We start from the raw sequence: 17296 nt of genomic DNA on the forward strand, positions 1-17296 counted from the left end.
CACGAAGAAGGTCATCAATCTCATCCATTCAGCATTCAACTATCAAACATATGCACATGCCCCCAAAGTCATGCCAGCCACTCTCTGTCAACATCGCACTCTTATGCATCGCCATCACCAGAGCTCTTGCCATCATGTAATGTATTTTTGTTGAAAGCTGGTGGAACACGTTGCTCCCTCGTGCCTTGGAAGCATTAATGGACGCGCGGTTAGCTTTCCTGTGTAGCTGTGCCGATTGGGACCGTGTTGGCCGCAGTGCCCCTGTGGGGAGTTGGGTTGCCAGGTTTGACACATGAGGTGACCTTTGTCTCGTTAGTATCGTTACCCTGGAGATTCAAAGTGCCAAGTTGTTCTCGCCATCACTCTTCTAATCCTCCTACCCTCCTATCCTCTTCTCGCCTCTCCATCTCATCTCCTTTCTTCCCATCCCCATCTTCTTTCTTTCCTCGTCTCTCCCTTTCTCTCTCGTTTGCGCCTCGGTCTCGCTCAACCCCTTCCCGCGTGACCTGGCCGCGCACATTCTTCCGCCACAAGGCTTAGCGTTGGACGCGACCATTCAGGCCAACAAAACATTTCCCATCTTCAGAATCGACGTGGTTCCCATCATTATCCTGCCACCATGTCGTTGGCCATCCCCGGCGGCAACAGCACCGCGGGGTCAAGGAACCGCATCTCCTCGCGCTTCGAGGGCATCGATGACCTCTGGTACGTCCCAAGGCGCAGCTAGTGCGGGCCGTCGGCCCTGCAGGTTGCCCATCGCAGCGACCAACGATATGCACCTTTACTGACAGTGCGTAGTGCTCTGCCTTCCATCGCAGAGGACACCATCCTGTCAGCGCTCCGTGAACGCTATGTGACATCGCAGCAGTACACGGCAATCTGCTCGTCGGCCATTGTCTCCGTCAACCCCCTCGTCTCCCTTCCCCAGAACAGCGACATCTCGCTCCAGGACTACATTCACGAGTACTTCCGGTCCGCAGGCGACGATGTTATCGGCGAAGACGAGGTCAGCTCAAAGGAGCGCCTGCCACCACACGTCTTCCGGCTTGCTCTCAACGCTTTCTACAACATGCGCCGCACAGGACAGGACCAGCTCCTGCTCATGAGGTAAGGTCCGCCAAATCTACAAGCACTGACGCTCGCAGTGGTGCGACGGGTTCTGGAAAGTCCGAACTTCGCCGCCTGGCTGTCAAGGCCATCGCCGAGGTATCGGCCCCTCCTCCAGGCAAGAAGGCGCACAAGTTGCCAAGCCAGATCGCTAATGCTCACGTACGTGGAGAGGCACAGGCTGCTGAGCAACCAACTGACGCCCATGCAGTTCATCCTCGAATCCTTCGGCAACGCCCAGACAATAAGCAACGAGAATGCCTCGCGCTTCGGCAACTACACCGAACTTCAGTTCAACGACCGCGGGCGGCTCGACGGCATGAAAACGCTCGAGTACTACTTTGAGCGCACACGTGTCTCACAGACGCCGGCCGCCGGGGAGCGCAACTTCCACGTCTTCTACTACCTGGTTAATGGTATAGAGGGCGAAGACCGACACCACCTTCACCTGGGCCAGGTTAGCGACTACCGATACCTACAATGCCGCGCCCGGCGCAGCGGCCCAAGCGACCGCGAACGCTTCTCGCAGCTCAAGAACGCATTCAAGGCTCTGGGCATGTCGACCCGTCTTGTGGCCCAGGTGTGCCAGCTGCTGGCTTGCGTCCTCCACATCGGAAACCTCGATTTCATCGACGAGCCGGGTATGCACGAGGGCGCTGCCGTCGCCAACGAACATGTACTCGAGCTTGTCGCCGAGTTCTTAGGCGTCTCGCTGCCAGCCCTGAAGGAGCTGTTCGCATTTAAGACCCTGCTGCTGGGGAAGGAGTCGGTCACCACCTTCCTCAACGCGGAGCAGGCCGAGGACGTCCGCGACGAGCTTGCGCGCTCCCTCTACTCGCTGTTGTTCTCATGGCTCAATGAGAACATCAACCAGAAACTTTGCAAGGAGAACTTTGCCGCCTACGTCACTCTCCTCGACTTCCCTGGTCTCCAGAACAACTCTGGGCCAACGTTAGGCGTCAACTCACTCGACCAGTTCTGCTTCAACTTTGCCAACGAGAAGCTCCAGAACTGGATCCTGCATCGCATCCAGGAGGCTCCCCTGAAGGAGGCAGTCGAGGACAAGATGCCTTGCGAGCGCATCCCGTACTACGACAACACTGAGTGCCTCAAGATGCTGTTGGCCCCCAAGACTGGTCTGGTTGCCATTGCCGATGAGCAGGCGCGCAAGAAGAAGACGGACGCCAGCATGATCGAGACCATGGCCAAACGCTACACTGGCAACTCGTCGTTCCAGATCGGCAACCTGGACCGCAGCGGTGCTTCATCGTTCACGGTCAACCACTACGGTGGCCCGGTCACGTACTCTGCTGAGTCGTTCCTTGAGCGCAATGCAAACGACGCTGGCGCAGATCTCCTCCGTCTCCTGCGCGGCAGTGTCACCGGACCAAGCAATGTTCCGGACCACCAGGGCTCCAACAACCCCTTCATCCGCAACCTGTGGTCGTCCAAGTCGATCGCAACTCAGGCGCACCCTCGCAACGACGATACCATTGTGGGAGCCCAGCAACCGATGAGGCCCATGCGCGCACCGTCGACTCGCCGGAAGCGTGGCCCCAGGCTCTCCGCCGTCACCGAGGAGGACGGCAATGACGACGCTGTTGGTGGCGGCAACGACTCCGGCACCGCCGGGACACATCTGCACTGCGTTGCGGGGCAGCACCAGCAGGCCATCAACAGCTTGTTCGACAGTATCGAGTCGGCCCAGTCGTGGTTCTGCTTTGCGTTACGCCCTAATGACTCGCAATTACCAGGTCAAATTGAGGCGCGCTCCATGAGGGCACAGATCCGCAGCCTTGGCCTGGCGGAGATCGCCTTACGAATGCGCATCAGCTATGAGACGCGCATGACCCACCAGGAGTTCTCCGACCGCTACTACGACGAGTTCACGGAGCGTGCCATCGGTAACCAGGCGGCTGTCGCAGACCGCATTAGAGACTTCAAGAGAGTCTTGAAGCTCAGCGACGCTCACATGGCGATTGGGTCTGGCCGCGTCTTCCTGTCCCACCAGGCGTTCCACCGATTCGAAGACCGGCTGCGCGAAGCGGAGGGGCTTGAGCTGCCCTCTCATCTTCAGGCTCCCCTCTCTCGCAGCGACCCCTTCGCCCCTGGCATGCGCTCTGCGTCCCCTGAGCCCGACCCCGTTTTCGACTTCAATGACCGCAACGACTCTTTGGCAGCGTTACCTCTCGTGGCCAACGCAGAGCCTGCGCCTCGTGGTGGTGGCCCTGGGTCGGACTTCGAAGGCGACTCGCGCAACTTTGCCATCAGCCAGGCAACTAGCCCGTTTGGCGACTCTCAGTCCAACCTTGGCACGGAGTCGTACGCTCCGTCGCGTGCCATGTTCCGCGACGCAGACCTTAAGCGCGGGGAGCGTGACGTTCTTGACGAACTCCCCGATGACAACGAGGTCAAGGAGGAGTACAGGGAATCGTCTGCACGTCGTCGCTGGGTCTGGCTGTGTTGGTTCCTCACATGGTGGTGCCCCGACTTCCTGGTCGCCAAGGTAGGTCGCATGAAGCGCCAGGACATTCGCCAGGCGTGGCGCGAGAAGCTGGCCATCAACATCATTATTTGGTTCATCTGCGGCTGCACCATCTTCGTCATCGCTGGTCTTGGTCTCGTCATCTGCCCTCGTCAACACGTCTACACCAAGGCCGAGCTGGCATCTCATAGCTTCAAGGACAAGCCGACACAGGCGTATACTTCAATCCGCGGCGAGGTCTTCGACATGACCAAGTTCTGGAACACGCACAACTCGATTGTCCCCATCGTCGATCAGAAGACATACAACACGTACTCCGGCGTGGAGGCCGAGAGCCTCTTCCCTGTCCAGGTATCTGCAGTCTGTGGTGGCACTGAGGGCGCCATCAGCTCGTACGTGACTGTTGACTCGGTCAACTCGACGGACGAATACGCCAAGTACCATGACTTCCGCGCTTGGACCAACGACTCCCGCCCAGACTGGTACACTGAGCAGATGATCACTCTTCGTTCGCGGTACCAGGTCGGCTGGATGGGCTACACCAAGAAGGATATCAAGTCGATGTCTGGGAATCGTAACATTGTCATCTACGACAGCCACGTATACGACATGACCAACTACATCCAGCAGGACGGCGGAGGCATTCACCCTATGGGCAATGGCCAGACAGACGCCCGTGCCGAGAGAGACCGCCAGTTCATGTCGAGTCTGGTCGTCAACTATTTCATATACAACAAGGGTGAGGACATCACGAAGCTAATGGAGGAGGCTGCGAGGAAGTCCTTGGGCGACGAGGTGTTGCGGCTGCAAAAACAGTGTCTGCGTAACCTATTCATCATTGGCAAGCTCGACACTCGTGACTCGACGCAGTGCCAGTTCTCGACGTACATCCTACTAGCGCTGTCCTGCGTCATGGTCGCCGTCATTGCCTTCAAGTTCATTGCTGCCATCCACTTTGGCCCTTCGCGCGCACCGGAAAACCACGACAAGTTCGTTATTTGCCAGGTTCCATGTTACACGGAAGGCGAGGAGTCTCTCCGTCGCACCATCGACTCGCTGGCCAAGCTGCGCTATGACGACAAGCGCAAGCTCTTGTTCATCATCTGCGACGGTAACATCAAGGGTTACGGTAACGAAAAGCCTACGCCCGCGATTGTCTTGGACATCCTCGGTGTTGACCCGAATTTGGACCCTGAGCCACTGTCCTTCCAGTCGCTGGGCGAGGGTTCGAAACAGCACAACATGGGCAAGGTCTACGCTGGCCTGTACGAATGCTCTGGTCACGTAGTCCCTTATGTCGTCGTTGTCAAGGTTGGCAAACCAACCGAGCGTCCTAAGCCAGGAAACCGTGGCAAGCGTGACTCGCAGATGGTTCTCATGCACTTCCTCAACAAGGTGGGTCACTCGTCTCCAGCAGTGCTGACATCCAGGTTCACTACAACTCGCCCATGAACCCGCTCGAGCTTGAGCTCTACCATCAGATCAAGAACGTCATTGGTGTCAACCCAAGCTTTTACGAATATCTGTTCATGGTGGATGCCGATACGACGGTTCAGGAGTTATCGCTCAACCGCCTTGTCTCTGCGTGCATGCACGACAAGAAGATTGTGGGCATCTGTGGTGAGACTTCGATCTCCAACGCCAAGCAGTCGGTCGTGACCATGTCGCAGGTGTACGAGTACTTCATCTCGCACCACCTCGCAAAAGCGTTCGAGTCGCTGTTTGGCTCCATCACCTGTTTGCCCGGTTGTTTCACCATGTACCGCCTGCGCACGCCAGACACCCGCAAGCCGCTGTTCATCTCGAACCAGATCATCCACGACTATTCGGAGAACCGCGTCGACACACTCCACCTCAAGAACCTCCTCCACCTTGGTGAGGACCGTTACCTCACGACGCTGGTCCTCAAGCACTTCCCCATGTACAAGACCAAGTTTGTGCGCGACGCCAAGGCTCAGACGGTCGCTCCCGACTCGGCCAAGGTTCTGTTCTCTCAGCGTCGTCGTTGGATCAACTCGACCGTGCACAACATGGCCGAGCTCATCTTCCAGGAGAACCTTTGCGGTTTCTGCTGCTTTTCCATGCGCTTCATCGTCCTCATCGACCTTGTATCGACGGTTATTGCGCCGGTTACGGTTGCGTATATCGGATATCTCATCTACATCATTGTCTCCTCTGGCGGCAACATCCCCACCATCTCCATCGCCATGTTGGCTGCCATTTACGGTCTTCAGGCGCTCGTCTTCATCTTCCGCATGCGCTGGGATATGATCGCGTGGATGATCTGTGAGCATCAATCCAATACTCTTGCTAACCGCAGTCTACATTATTGCTATCCCAGTCTTCTCGTTCTACCTTCCGCTATATTCGTTCTGGCGCATGGACGACTTCTCGTGGGGTTCGACGCGCCTCGTCGTCGGCGACAGCGGCAAGAAGATTGTCATCCACGACGAGGGCAAGTTCGACCCCAAGTCGATCCCACTCAAGAGCTGGAACGACTACGAAAACGAGCTCTGGGACCAGGAGTCAAACCACTCGGACGGCACTTGGGGCCCTGGCAAGAGCGAGTACATCGGCGACTACAAGGAGAGCATGTACGGCCAGTCGCTGCATGCGCAGTCGATGTACGGTGCGCCGCAGTCGATGCACGGTGCTCCACAGTCGACGTACGGACGTGGATCCGCGTACCAGGGCTCTCAGCTCGGCGCAGGCGGGTACAACACGCGGTCGCCTCGCGGTATCTCGCCTTCGGGCTCGTACTCGGACCTTCGTGGGGCGTCGCGTGCCGGCTCGCACGGCGACGCCCCGCCACGGGGCACATTCTACGCGGCGCCGATGGGTGATGCCAACTCGTACAGTGGGCACGGCCACGACGCTGGTAGCCAGTACGGCGCGGGCTCGTTCTACGGGCAGCCCGTTGGCCACCAGACGTCCAATTACGGTCTCCCGCACCACCAATACATGGGCGACACGGCGCCAAACGAGCCGTCGGTCGAGCAGCTCGAGCAGAGCATCCGCCGTATCTGCGACGGTGCCGACCTCGACTCGCTCACGAAGAAGGGCGTGCGCCGTCAGCTCGAGGGCGAGTACGGCATGCCCCTTGCGCAGCGCAAGGACGACATTAATCGCATCATTGAGGCCGTCCTGGCCGAGTAATACATTACGCTACGCATAGACAATGGACTTTGTTCACGAAATGATGACTGTTAGGAGTTATAGAATGCATCGCATTGCAGGGAGGTGTGTAGGACGGGGGGGTATCGTTGTTGTCTGGACAGTGTGCAGTCTCAGTCAGTGCTGCAGTGCCACCTGTCCAGCTGTTGGATTGATTGATTCGAGACGAGACTGTTTCGTCATCATCCACTGCGGTCTCGAACTGGTCTCGGATCTGGGGTGGCAATAAAGACGTCGTGGTTCCAACAACGTTAAGCACAAACGCCATACGCCGTCTGAGCGCCTCAACATGATCTGAACCATGGGCCAGCCACTTAGGAAACTTGCATCCATACTAAAGCCCTACCCTACTAGCCCCACTTTGTACTGAACAATTTTTACCGCGGCTGAGCGAACTGTAATGATCTGCTCATTATTAGCCGTCGGCCGTCGATTCGCAATTGAAATGAGTTTGAGCGGGGCCGAAGAGTCTAACAGCCGAAGAGTCTATTTCAGACCATCTCAAGCACCGCAAGCACCCCAAGAATACTTGGCGTTGATTTGGCCCAGCTTTGGGGCACAGTTTGATGGTTAAAGGTTCCATAGTCTTGTGTGTTTGGGCCTCGATTATGCCCCGCATGTGTCAGATGGCCCTCAATTGTTGGCCGACCCGGCTAGATCTCACTGTGACTGGAACGAGAACAGCACCTGGCGGCCATCAAAGTCCGCCGCGTGCGGAGTGCTGGCTGTGATTGCGCCATGCTGGCCCTAGAGGGCAATTGAGCAAGGAAGGTGAACGCCTCTGGCATACTCTGGATCCCTTGGCGGGTTATTCCGGTCCAGTATAGTCGGGTCAATGCCGGGGCCGCCGTATACTATTCGTATACTAGGGCAAGGTTCACCGTTTCGTGGAGGCTATGAGGGCCAGAGTTTCGAGGTGCCTAGCCGAGTTGGCGCGTGCACGGCAAGAGCGGCCCGCCCCGCTGCACTGCGACCGAAGAGCGAATCATTCCCCCCTGCCCGCAGCATTTTGTTTCCGTTGGGTAACATGGCTGGGCCTCGGCATGAACCCTAGTCGTGAGTTGAGGCGTCGTATCCCGAAATAGCCCATTTAACGCAACACCCGCATTGGCGAATACGTCACTTTTACAGCACGGTTGCGCCACCGCACCGACTGCAAGGGACGGAGAGCCCAACAAACACGCACTTGACTTGAGCGTGTAGAATGTAGCGTTGGTTGAGCGCGTTCACATACCCCATACCAGGCTCTGGCGCGTCTCGCGTCTCAACGGGGCAACGGGACGACGGGCGACTGGGCACCGACCTGGCCCGCTCCCGCTCCGCTGGCACGACTGAGCGACGACATGCATCAATCAAGTGGGATCGAGCATCCATCATCATGTGTAGATGAGATGACGGGGGCTATCAAGGGGAGAGCGGGTTCCGGAAGTTCCAGATGAGGCCTTGAAATGCATTGGGCGATGGATTTGGGGTGAACAGAAAGGAACAATCCGATCTAGATCGACACAGCATGGGTCTAGAATCCGCTCGGGCCGCGTGCCAGGGATGGATCATGAACAGCGAATTAGTTTCATAAACCCCCGCCCACCGCAAAGCTGATGTGATGTGATGTGATTGCGTTGCCTTGCGTTCCCTTGTGCGTTTCTATAGAACTGGGGTGGCCAGTTCTTGGTATTATCCAAATACAGAACTCACCATGTCTTGGCCCTGTATTCTGTATTCCCCAAACTCCCTGACCTTGAATTCAGCCTTGTGGCTGCAGTGGCTGTAATTCCATCGTTCACCCGTCCTCAGGGTCTCATCTCATTAACCCCACCTACAAGGACCAAGGTTCATTCCCATACCCTGACATGACCGTTCCTCTCGTAGATGTCACTTTGCACCTTCCTTGCACCTTCCTTTGGACTTGTACCCTCTTTTCTTGTCCCATGATACTCGATGAGGCCCATCAGAAGAGCATAAATACTCTGTCACAACAGTCGCTTGTCCTCACTCTCACTTACTTTCTCTCTCTCTGCTTCAACACCACCGCTGGACGGTCATACACTCGCTCGTACCTTCTTTGTACTCGCCCATCACCACCACCACCACCACAAACCCAACCTCAACTAAAATGTTCTCCAAGACTATCATCTTCGCCGCGCTTGCCGCTCTCGCCGTCGCCGCCCCTACTCCCGAGTACGGCCGTCACCGCCAGGGTGGTCACCGTAACGGCGGTCACCACAACTGGAACGGCGACAACTCGGCGTCCACCAACTCGGGCAACGGCAGTGGCAACTCGGACAACGACTCGAGCAACAAGTGGTCGGGCTCGAACAACTCGAACAACCAGGACAACTCGACCAACCAGGACAATGGCAGCGCCACTTCCGAGAGCGCCACCACCTCGGCCGACCAGTCTCAGGAGACCGGCTCCAACTCTGGTGCCCAGGTCGACGGCTCCAACTCGACCTCGTCGGGCCCCGCCGTCAGCGGTGGCTTCACCTCGATTGCTTCGTACTACGACATCTCCAACCCCTCTGAGAACGAGGGCGAGTCCGCCGGCTCGGTCGCCTGCTCTAGCACCAAGTACAGCAACAGTGACGCCATTGTCGCCATTGCCTCGCAGCAGTACAGCAGCTCGGTTTGCGGCAAGCAGGTTCGCATCACCGACCAGAGCACTGGCAACACTGTCGAGGCCACAATTGTCGACGAGTGCATGAGCTGCCAGAACAACCAGCTCGACCTCACCCCCTCGCTCTGGTCGCAGCTCCACGGCCAGAGCACCAGCGGCGAGAACGACGGCGAGTTCCCCATCAGCTGGGAGTACATCTAAGCTGTGTCGTTGACGCGGGCTGGTCCCACCATAGTACATTGATTGTATTCTTCGCCCGCGATGGGCGAGCTCTAGACGAGCTCGTATCAGTTGTAGTAGCCGCTGCGCGGCGATGCACTGTAAACAGCAGATTGTTTGAGGGGCGGTGTCGGGCAGGATAGCGGGCCACTAGACGATGGCGAGGTCGTCTGGCTGGCAAGCTGGGATCGCACACTGTTTGTGGTCATGTTTCTGTGCCTGTCACGCAGTAAACATGAGGCAGTGAGGGAAGCGCTACCGTGCCATGTTCCTTGCATCAACCAGCTTGTCAGCACGTCAGGACCATCAAGGCCGGCGGGGAGCGCTGACCCCGCTGTCTACGTAAGCAATCTCACCCCTGCAGACCAGCTGCCAACTCTTGGCCGCCCTCAGCCGCCAGCCGCCAGCCGCGTCAGCACATTCTCCACAGCCCGATCAGTACGTGTATCATAAAGACGAATACCAACATTCGATCGAACTCTACCCCTCCCCACATTGCTACCACCTATTTGCCGTTCCAGCTCGGCTTGACATATCCAAAGATCTGCGAGGTGAGGTTCGGCGGGCGCCACTGCCCGGTCGTCTCGGGCGCAGTGTTGTGCATCTGCTGCGCCTGCACATGGATAGGCGGCGGCGGCACAATCTTCGTCCCGATTGACGTGGGGTGGACGTATGCTGTCTGCTGCTGCTGCTGCTGCGGGGCCTGGTATCCCTGGTTTGCGCCGTGCTGTTGGCCGTATTGTTGCTGGCCCTGTTGGCCGTACTGTTGCTGGCCCTGTTGGCCGTACTGTTGCTGGCCCTGTTGGCCGTACTGTTGCTGGCCCTGTTGGCCGTACTGTTGCTGCTGGCCGTACTGTTGCTGGCCGTACTGTGGCGGCTGGTAGCCTGGACCGCCTGGCGGTGGCGCATACTGTCCCGGCTGAGCGTACTGCTGCTGCGCCGCGCCGTGCCACTCCGCCTGCTGGGCCGTCGCATGCTGCGGTCCCTGGTGGCCGTACGACGGAGGACCGCTGTGGTCGTGTGGCCGTGTGAATCCCGTCGGCCCGGAGGGCCGGTGTCCAGCCGCGTTGAGGGCCGCACCGGTGCGCGCGGCGGTGTGGCGGGAGCGGACGGAGCGGATCGCGCCGGAGAAGCGGGGGTACTGGCGTCAGCGGGAGCGAGAGCCGCGTAGCGGTGCGATCCAAGGGTAGAAAGATGAGAAGAGAAGAGAAAACTCACCTGCTGCTCTAGTTCGTCGAGCTTGCGCACAAGATAGTCCTGGGAATGCGTGTCGCTCATGCTGGCATGCTCGGCGAACTGAGAAATGAATCGGGCCGCATCGTCATCCGAGCACCGCTGATCTCCCAGGGCGGCACTGAGGCGCGCGGCCGTCGTGATGTCCTGTGGAGGCCACTCGGCACTGCGGTCAGTCAGCATTCCTCATGGCCAAAAGATCAAGCTCACGCTGCATTCGGCACAATCTTCTCAATCTTGTACCGCTCGCGCACCTTGTCGAACTGCTGTGAAAAGCGGGGAAAGTCGGCCTCAAAGTGACCGAGCTTGCTTGCCATCATCTGGATGCTGCGCTGATTGCGGCTGTTGGCAACATAGTATCCCTTGATGATCTCGTACGCCTCACTGTTGTTAGTCCAAGCTATTGCGCCGCACTCACTCCTGCGTGGTGTTCTCATTGCGGAGGACCTGTTCGACGCCGCTGCTTGTGAGTGCTGCCATGGTAAAGTGGGAAAGCGGGAGAATGGGCAAGTGGGGGATGACAAGGTTGGTTTTGCAATGGGGTTGGGTTGTTTCGTGCTGCGGTCTTGGCGTCGATCGGATCAGTACGTCATTCAACACATTACACCGCCCATTTCCATCATTCTCCAATTCTCCTCAAACAGTCATCAACTCTTCACACCCACAATGCATCAAGTATGCTACAATACTCCGTCGCATGTATCCCCAATATCTAGACTCTCTCACCTCAAACTCTCCACTGAACTGGTCACTGCTACCGCACACAGAAGAACGCCATGCCCTGCCGCGCCTCCGCAGTCGCAGCCTCAAGGTCGCGGTCGTCCGCAGTCGTCCACCGGTCCTCGGCCGGTATCGCCCCCGTGTCTCCATTCGCCGCACTGTACGCTGCCTCGAACCGCCTCTGGCGCGCGGCGAGGAGGAGCATGGGCCGCGGGTCCGCATGTCCCGTTAACACAACCAGGGCAGAGTTGAGAGGCAGAGACTCGTGTAGGCGGGTCAAGCGCGCGTCAAAGCGGGCGAGCGCAGCGTCGAGAACCTCTTCATCTGCGTCCTCAGTCTTCATCCCCTCACTGCTCGTGTTCCAGTTCTGCACGTTTGCAAGGTCGGTCAGGCGCGCAAACACAAACTCGTGCTCGCCCACCTGCTCAGCGACCGCGTCGACGACCTCGTCGTCGTTCGTGCACGCGACGACGGTGGTGGCTTTTGCGCCAAACCACGCGCGCGGGTTACCGTAGTCGGCAACGAGAGAGCGGCGCTCCTTGCCACCCGTCCGGTTGATGCGCTCAAAGACCGACTCAGAGTCGACGTTCGGGTCGCCAAAGTCCGGGCCGTGCTGCAGCTTCATGCGGAGGAGGTCGACACACGCACGCGCGTCCTCGCGCGAGTCGTGCCCGTCAGCCCCGCCCTGGATCTCGCGCCCTAACCACTTCTTCGTCAGCCACTTGAGCGCTGGCTTGAACGGCGGTCCGCGCGCGTGCCGGTAGATATGGGTAGTGTCGATGATGAGAGGGTGGCGGATCTTGAGCGACGCCATGTCGCAGTCCAAGCTGTGTCCGAGGAGGATGGTGTGCGGCGTGATGATAGGATTGGGCCCAGTGACCAGCGCCTCCTGCACAGTCTCCAGCGTGTACTTTGCCTTGGCCATGCGCTTCTCCGTCATACCTGACCACCTGGTGTCAGTTCCGGAATAAAACTAGAGCTCACTGAGTCACGTAGTCGGTCACAGGCTTCGGCGGGGTCACGAGTTCGTCAAACACGGCCTCGCCAGTCTCGAGGTCGACGACAGACACGCGTGCGAGCTCCTGTCCGTCCTCTGACAGCACCTGCGGTCAGCTCTTCTCCTTCATATGCTAATGTACCATCTCGCAATCGATCGCGCGGACGAGGTACTCATCACTGGGAGGTGGTCCCTGCGCCCGCGGCGTCTCGACCCATCCCTCGTCAGCGCGGACGTTACCCCTGGTGCGCTGCCCCGCCTCGTTGAGCTCGACGACCTTACGATCGCTCGCGGCCAACGTAACAGCGCCAGCTGAAGACCCTTGTGCGCCCATCTCAGCGCTCTCGCGTGCCTTGGCGAGGATCTCGGCGTCGCGGGCCGGAACGTCTCCGGGGATGAACACGCGGTCGCTGCTCTCAACATATGACGGGAGGCGGTATCCGTTGGCGACCATCTCGTCAGGCGTGAGGACGTAGAGGAGCGGCGTCGAGTCGCGGCCCTTGACAAAACTCGAGCTGAGTTTCTTGATCTCGCCTTCGCGCTTCTTCCTCAGCGCCTCGGGGAGGGGCGCGCGCAGTAACGTGCCCATCACCGAGTGGAGACGGCGGTTGTCGCCTGGCGCACGCGTCGGACATCCATACGCCCACAACTTCTGGGCCATGGGGACGCGCGATCCCTCCGCTGCTGTACTGAAAGGTAGACGGTCATTGGGATTCAGCGACTCCAAGCCCAGGTGCTCTGGCAGAAGGCCGGACGCGAGCACAACAACAGTGTGCGTCACGGCCGAGTGATGCTGCCATTAGCGCTGGCGCGGAAATACCCACCTCGACCACAAGCCATTGCGGCTTCTGCGCCTCGGCCACAATGTACAGCGACAGATCGCGGATGTGCTGCTGTCAGTAATGCGCGTCCATTGACGCACCGCAATCCCGATCCGCTTTGCCCCGGTAAAGTAGCCCGTATCGTAATGGAACTTGGGCCGGTGCCGGTCCATCTTGCGCTGCTTGCGCTTGCTAACGACGGTAAACCCGTCATCTGCGTCTGATAATCTGCGCTTGTCCGACATGGTGGCTGATGTTTCGGACGCAGACATGTTTGTGGTTGCTGCAGAGTGCTGCACGTCGTTTTCAACTTCTCGTCGTGACAAATAGATACACGTGACCGGATCAATCTCGGGAAAAGAGGTCGGTATCCACCCTGCAAATCTCGAGTGAAGAGTTGATTTATTTTACAAACTACAGTGGAATAAAGGGACGGCTAACTGACACATCTCTCACGATGCATATTAAGTGGGGCAGAGCGGACCATGGGCACCTTGTAGCGTTCACCTCTATCACTCCGACCAGAACAGAGTTGACCACTATTGAGTTGTAGATCAACTGTGGGCTGTTTTATGCGATACGTTCCGCGGCTCCTGATTCCAATGGCGGTCAGTCTATCTGCAGGAATAGTACCACGATTGAGATCATCAAGCCCATTTGCCATCTTCTCATGGTCGATCCTCACGATCAGCTTGCGACTGCCATCACGGGCGGCACATTAGCCCCACTTGGGCTTACCGGATGAAGGTTTCCTACCAACCGAGCTTGTTCCACGGCCTCGCGAGTGCGCAGCGAGAGGCCGCATGGGGACAGGAGGAGGATTGCAGATGCGGACCATGGCGTATCGGTTGCGCGCTCGAGCTCCTCGACGTTCATGTGGTCGTCGTCCCCGTCGCTCCCCAACCCCTCATCGCTGTTGCGGCCCTCGAGTCTGAGAGAGAGGCATGGGGTAACTCCAGGTCAGATTGCTGCCCAGTAGCAGCGGGAGGACTCTTGAGGGCGACGCAGGGACAGAGTGGGCAGTCGAGAATCACAAAGCTCAAAGTCGAGTTCGGTGATGTCACGTGTCGGGAGATACTTCGGATGTACGCAAGATGAGCGGACTCGACGCGACGCGACCGTCTGAACATGTGTCAACAAACATTACTCCACAAAGCCAACGCCATGACTGCTAAAAGGCAGGCCGACGTCGTCACTTGTCCCGTCTGTGAGCGCAGCGTCCCAGCCCCGGAGATCAACCTCCACCTCGACCTGCGGTGTCCCGGTCCTGCGGCTGGCCCATCCTCGCCACTACCGGCGGGTGGTTCGCAACGCTCACTGGTGGACATGACGCAAGCTGAGACACCGCCAGCTCGAGCCCCGGCGCCTATGTTTCAGTCGCGATCGGCGTCTCAGAGCAACGGTAAGGCTGGCGCCAAACGCGCGCCGCTGTCCGAGCTTCCACGGGAGGATAAGAAGCCGCGCATCAACGCGCTCAAGGCCGCCCAGCCGTAAGCTCAGAAGACGTCGACGTAACTGACCTCAGACTCGCAGAACGCTCGCGGCCGACAACGCTATCGGAATACGTCGGGCAGGGAGATCTCGTGGGCCCAGGTAGCCTGTTGCGGGCGCGCATTGAGGCGGGTGACGGCGTGGGAAGCTGTATCCTGTGGGGTCCACCAGGTAGCGGCAAGACGTAAGTTTCTTATTCCTTATCTGCCTTCTGGCTGACAGACAGGACTCTGGCGCGACTCATTGCTCGCAACGCAAACGCAGACTTCAAAGAGCTGTCGGCAACCAGCTCGGGTACAGCGGATGTGCGTCAGGTGTTTGAACAGGCCAAGAACGGCCTGTCCTTGACCGGCCGGTGAGCTGCACCTCCCAGCGTGACTGACGGCAGGAAGACGATTATGATGGTTGACGAGATCCATCGCTTCACGCGCCCACAACAGGACCTGTTCCTCCCCTACGTCGAGAACGGGTGGGTGCAGCTGATCGGCGCGACGACCGAGAACCCATCGTTCAAGGTGAACGGCGCGTTGCTCTCACGGTGCCAAGTATTCACGCTGGCCAAACACACAGTCGAGGACCTGGAGAAGATCCTCACCAACGCGCTAAAAGGCGTATCTGACCCACCGCGGCTGCCCAACCCGCTGATTTCCTTCCTGGCGGAAGTAGCGGACGGCGACGCAAGGCAGGCCCTCAACGGCTTCGAACTGGCGCTGCAGGTGTGCGCCATGCCCGTGCAGACGACGTTGGACGAGGATGACGATCCGGAATCAGCGCTGGCGAAGCGTGACGAGCAGCTCATGGAGTCTGTACGTCGCGGGCTTCGCAAGGGATATAATCGCAGCGGAGACGAGCGATACGACATGATCTCGGCACTCCACAAGTGTATCCGTGGGAGCGACGGATCAGCTGCGATGTACTGGCTAGGTACGCAAGGATTGTCTCGGCAATGCTGACTTACAGCTCGGATGCTGGAAGGTGGAGAAGATCCGCTGTACATCGCACGGCGACTTGTCGTCGTTTCGTCTGAGGACGTAGGGTTGGCGAACAACGAAGCTCTACCACTCGCTATCGCCACATATCAAGCGTGCCAGTTCATTGGTATGCCAGAGTGCCGCATCAACCTGGCGGTGAGTTCTGATGATTCGAACGCAAACTGACCTCCAGCATCTGGTCGCATACCTCAGCGAGAGTCCCAAATCGACTCGCTCTTACACGGCCTACAACCGCGCTGCACAGCTGGCTCATCAAGCTCCACTTCCTCCCGTCCCACTCCAAGTCTGCAACGCCCCGACCAAGACCATGAAACAGCTGGGCTACGGTCGCGGCTACACGTACAACCCAGGCTATGCAGTGAGCACCCCGCCCTCCCTCCCATCGCTGACTCCAGCACCCCGTTACGAACGACTACCTCCCACGTGACCTGCAGAAGAACTCGTCACTCCTACCGGTGCCAGCGACGCAGAGCATCCTGCGAACGGCCTTGGTTGAGGAGGACGATAAGATGTGGGACGAGGGCAAACTGAAAGAGTGGGAGGACGACTGCAACGGCGGCGCGCCGTGGCCTGGGCGTGCAGTGAGGGACGCGAGACTCATGCGCGGCGAGGCCGTCCACCGGAATTCCCAGCAGAGCGGTGATGATACGCTTCTGGCACACGGAACAGATAGTCAGCCCGAAGGCAGGCAACAAGTGGAGTGGAGCCGGTAGCTGTCATGAATCTCTATGCCAGCCGTACCGCTCCCGGGCCGAGATCCAGTCCTATGCCACGCTTAGCACAGCACTTTCCTTCACGTTTGCATTCTGCTCCTTATGTCTAAGCGTCCTCGTAGCCAGTCGTTGGGCGGCGGGGACGGTCGGGCACTGCGTGTCAGCCGTCGCGTCTGGACTCGGTCACCATCCTGTACGGCTCTGGAACCCTACAGGATTGCCTTGCATCGACCGTCGCGTATACTCACGGGGATAGGTGGTAGGAACGCGGTTCGCGGGCTGCCAGCCCATGGGCTTGCGGATGGGGGGGACGCCGAACACAAGCGCGGGGCCTGGAATCAGCGACGGTTCTCTGTACGTGTTGCAGTCGCATCCCACAATCTCTCTTCCGCCAAGACTCACCCGCAAACCCGATGACGAGCGAGTAGAAGATGACGGGCTGCTCGTGCGCAGTGCGTTGCTGGACGTCAGCTGATGATCATGAGGCGCTAGCTGCACGCAATTTCAGCGCCCGCAAAGCCAGCACAAGAGATGACGCGAGCATCGTTGCACTGTGGGACACTAGATTGGGTCATGCGCGAAGCGTGGACGTACCATGGCGCGGTAGAGGCCGGACATGGTGAGCGGAGTGTTGGAGAAGGTGGTTGGGCCGCGTCCGAGATGGTCGGATGAGGGACGGGTTTCATCTTTCCCACGGTGGTTTCGCGTGACCTCCACTTGAAAGTCATAG

General features: G+C 58.7%; 6 protein-coding genes across 6 annotated transcripts; 3 read left to right on the plus strand and 3 right to left on the minus strand.

Moving 5' to 3' along the window:
* Positions 1 to 619: 619 nt before the first annotated feature.
* On the plus strand, positions 620 to 6748 carry CcaverHIS019_0111410 (uncharacterized protein; the record flags this gene model as incomplete). The annotated part of the gene is made up of 6 exons (XM_060596725.1): positions 620 to 705; positions 799 to 1107; positions 1146 to 1269; positions 1319 to 4987; positions 5023 to 5878; positions 5913 to 6748. 6 exons carry the CDS (start codon positions 620 to 622, stop codon positions 6746 to 6748), a joined length of 5880 nt encoding a protein of 1959 aa, XP_060453689.1.
* A 2131-nt stretch (positions 6749 to 8879) lies between these two features.
* Positions 8880 to 9581, plus strand: CcaverHIS019_0111420 (uncharacterized protein; the record flags this gene model as incomplete). Its single annotated transcript, XM_060596726.1, has 1 exon — positions 8880 to 9581. The coding sequence occupies one exon, from the start codon at positions 8880 to 8882 to the stop codon at positions 9579 to 9581; it is 702 nt and encodes a 233-aa protein (XP_060453690.1).
* A 523-nt stretch (positions 9582 to 10104) lies between these two features.
* CcaverHIS019_0111430 (uncharacterized protein) lies at positions 10105 to 11312 on the minus strand (the record flags this gene model as incomplete). Its single annotated transcript, XM_060596727.1, has 4 exons — positions 10105 to 10740; positions 10818 to 10998; positions 11043 to 11216; positions 11251 to 11312. 4 exons carry the CDS (start codon positions 11310 to 11312, stop codon positions 10105 to 10107), a joined length of 1053 nt encoding a protein of 350 aa, XP_060453691.1.
* A 274-nt stretch (positions 11313 to 11586) lies between these two features.
* Positions 11587 to 13615, minus strand: CcaverHIS019_0111440 (uncharacterized protein; the record flags this gene model as incomplete). Its single annotated transcript, XM_060596728.1, has 5 exons — positions 11587 to 12502; positions 12537 to 12655; positions 12692 to 13342; positions 13374 to 13439; positions 13472 to 13615. The coding sequence occupies 5 exons, from the start codon at positions 13613 to 13615 to the stop codon at positions 11587 to 11589; spliced, it is 1896 nt and encodes a 631-aa protein (XP_060453692.1).
* A 919-nt stretch (positions 13616 to 14534) lies between these two features.
* On the plus strand, positions 14535 to 16566 carry MGS1 (uncharacterized protein; the record flags this gene model as incomplete). Its single annotated transcript, XM_060596729.1, has 7 exons — positions 14535 to 14860; positions 14896 to 15045; positions 15088 to 15216; positions 15250 to 15785; positions 15822 to 15988; positions 16026 to 16211; positions 16249 to 16566. 7 exons carry the CDS (start codon positions 14535 to 14537, stop codon positions 16564 to 16566), a joined length of 1812 nt encoding a protein of 603 aa, XP_060453693.1.
* A 106-nt stretch (positions 16567 to 16672) lies between these two features.
* N19M (uncharacterized protein) lies at positions 16673 to 17184 on the minus strand (the record flags this gene model as incomplete). The annotated part of the gene is made up of 4 exons (XM_060596730.1): positions 16673 to 16719; positions 16815 to 16898; positions 16969 to 17026; positions 17161 to 17184. The coding sequence occupies 4 exons, from the start codon at positions 17182 to 17184 to the stop codon at positions 16673 to 16675; spliced, it is 213 nt and encodes a 70-aa protein (XP_060453694.1).
* Between the last annotated feature and the right edge of the window lie 112 nt (positions 17185 to 17296).

This window comes from Cutaneotrichosporon cavernicola (genome assembly GCF_030864355.1).
Source record: "Cutaneotrichosporon cavernicola HIS019 DNA, chromosome: 1".
NCBI classification, from domain to species: Eukaryota; Fungi; Basidiomycota; class Tremellomycetes; order Trichosporonales; family Trichosporonaceae; genus Cutaneotrichosporon; species Cutaneotrichosporon cavernicola.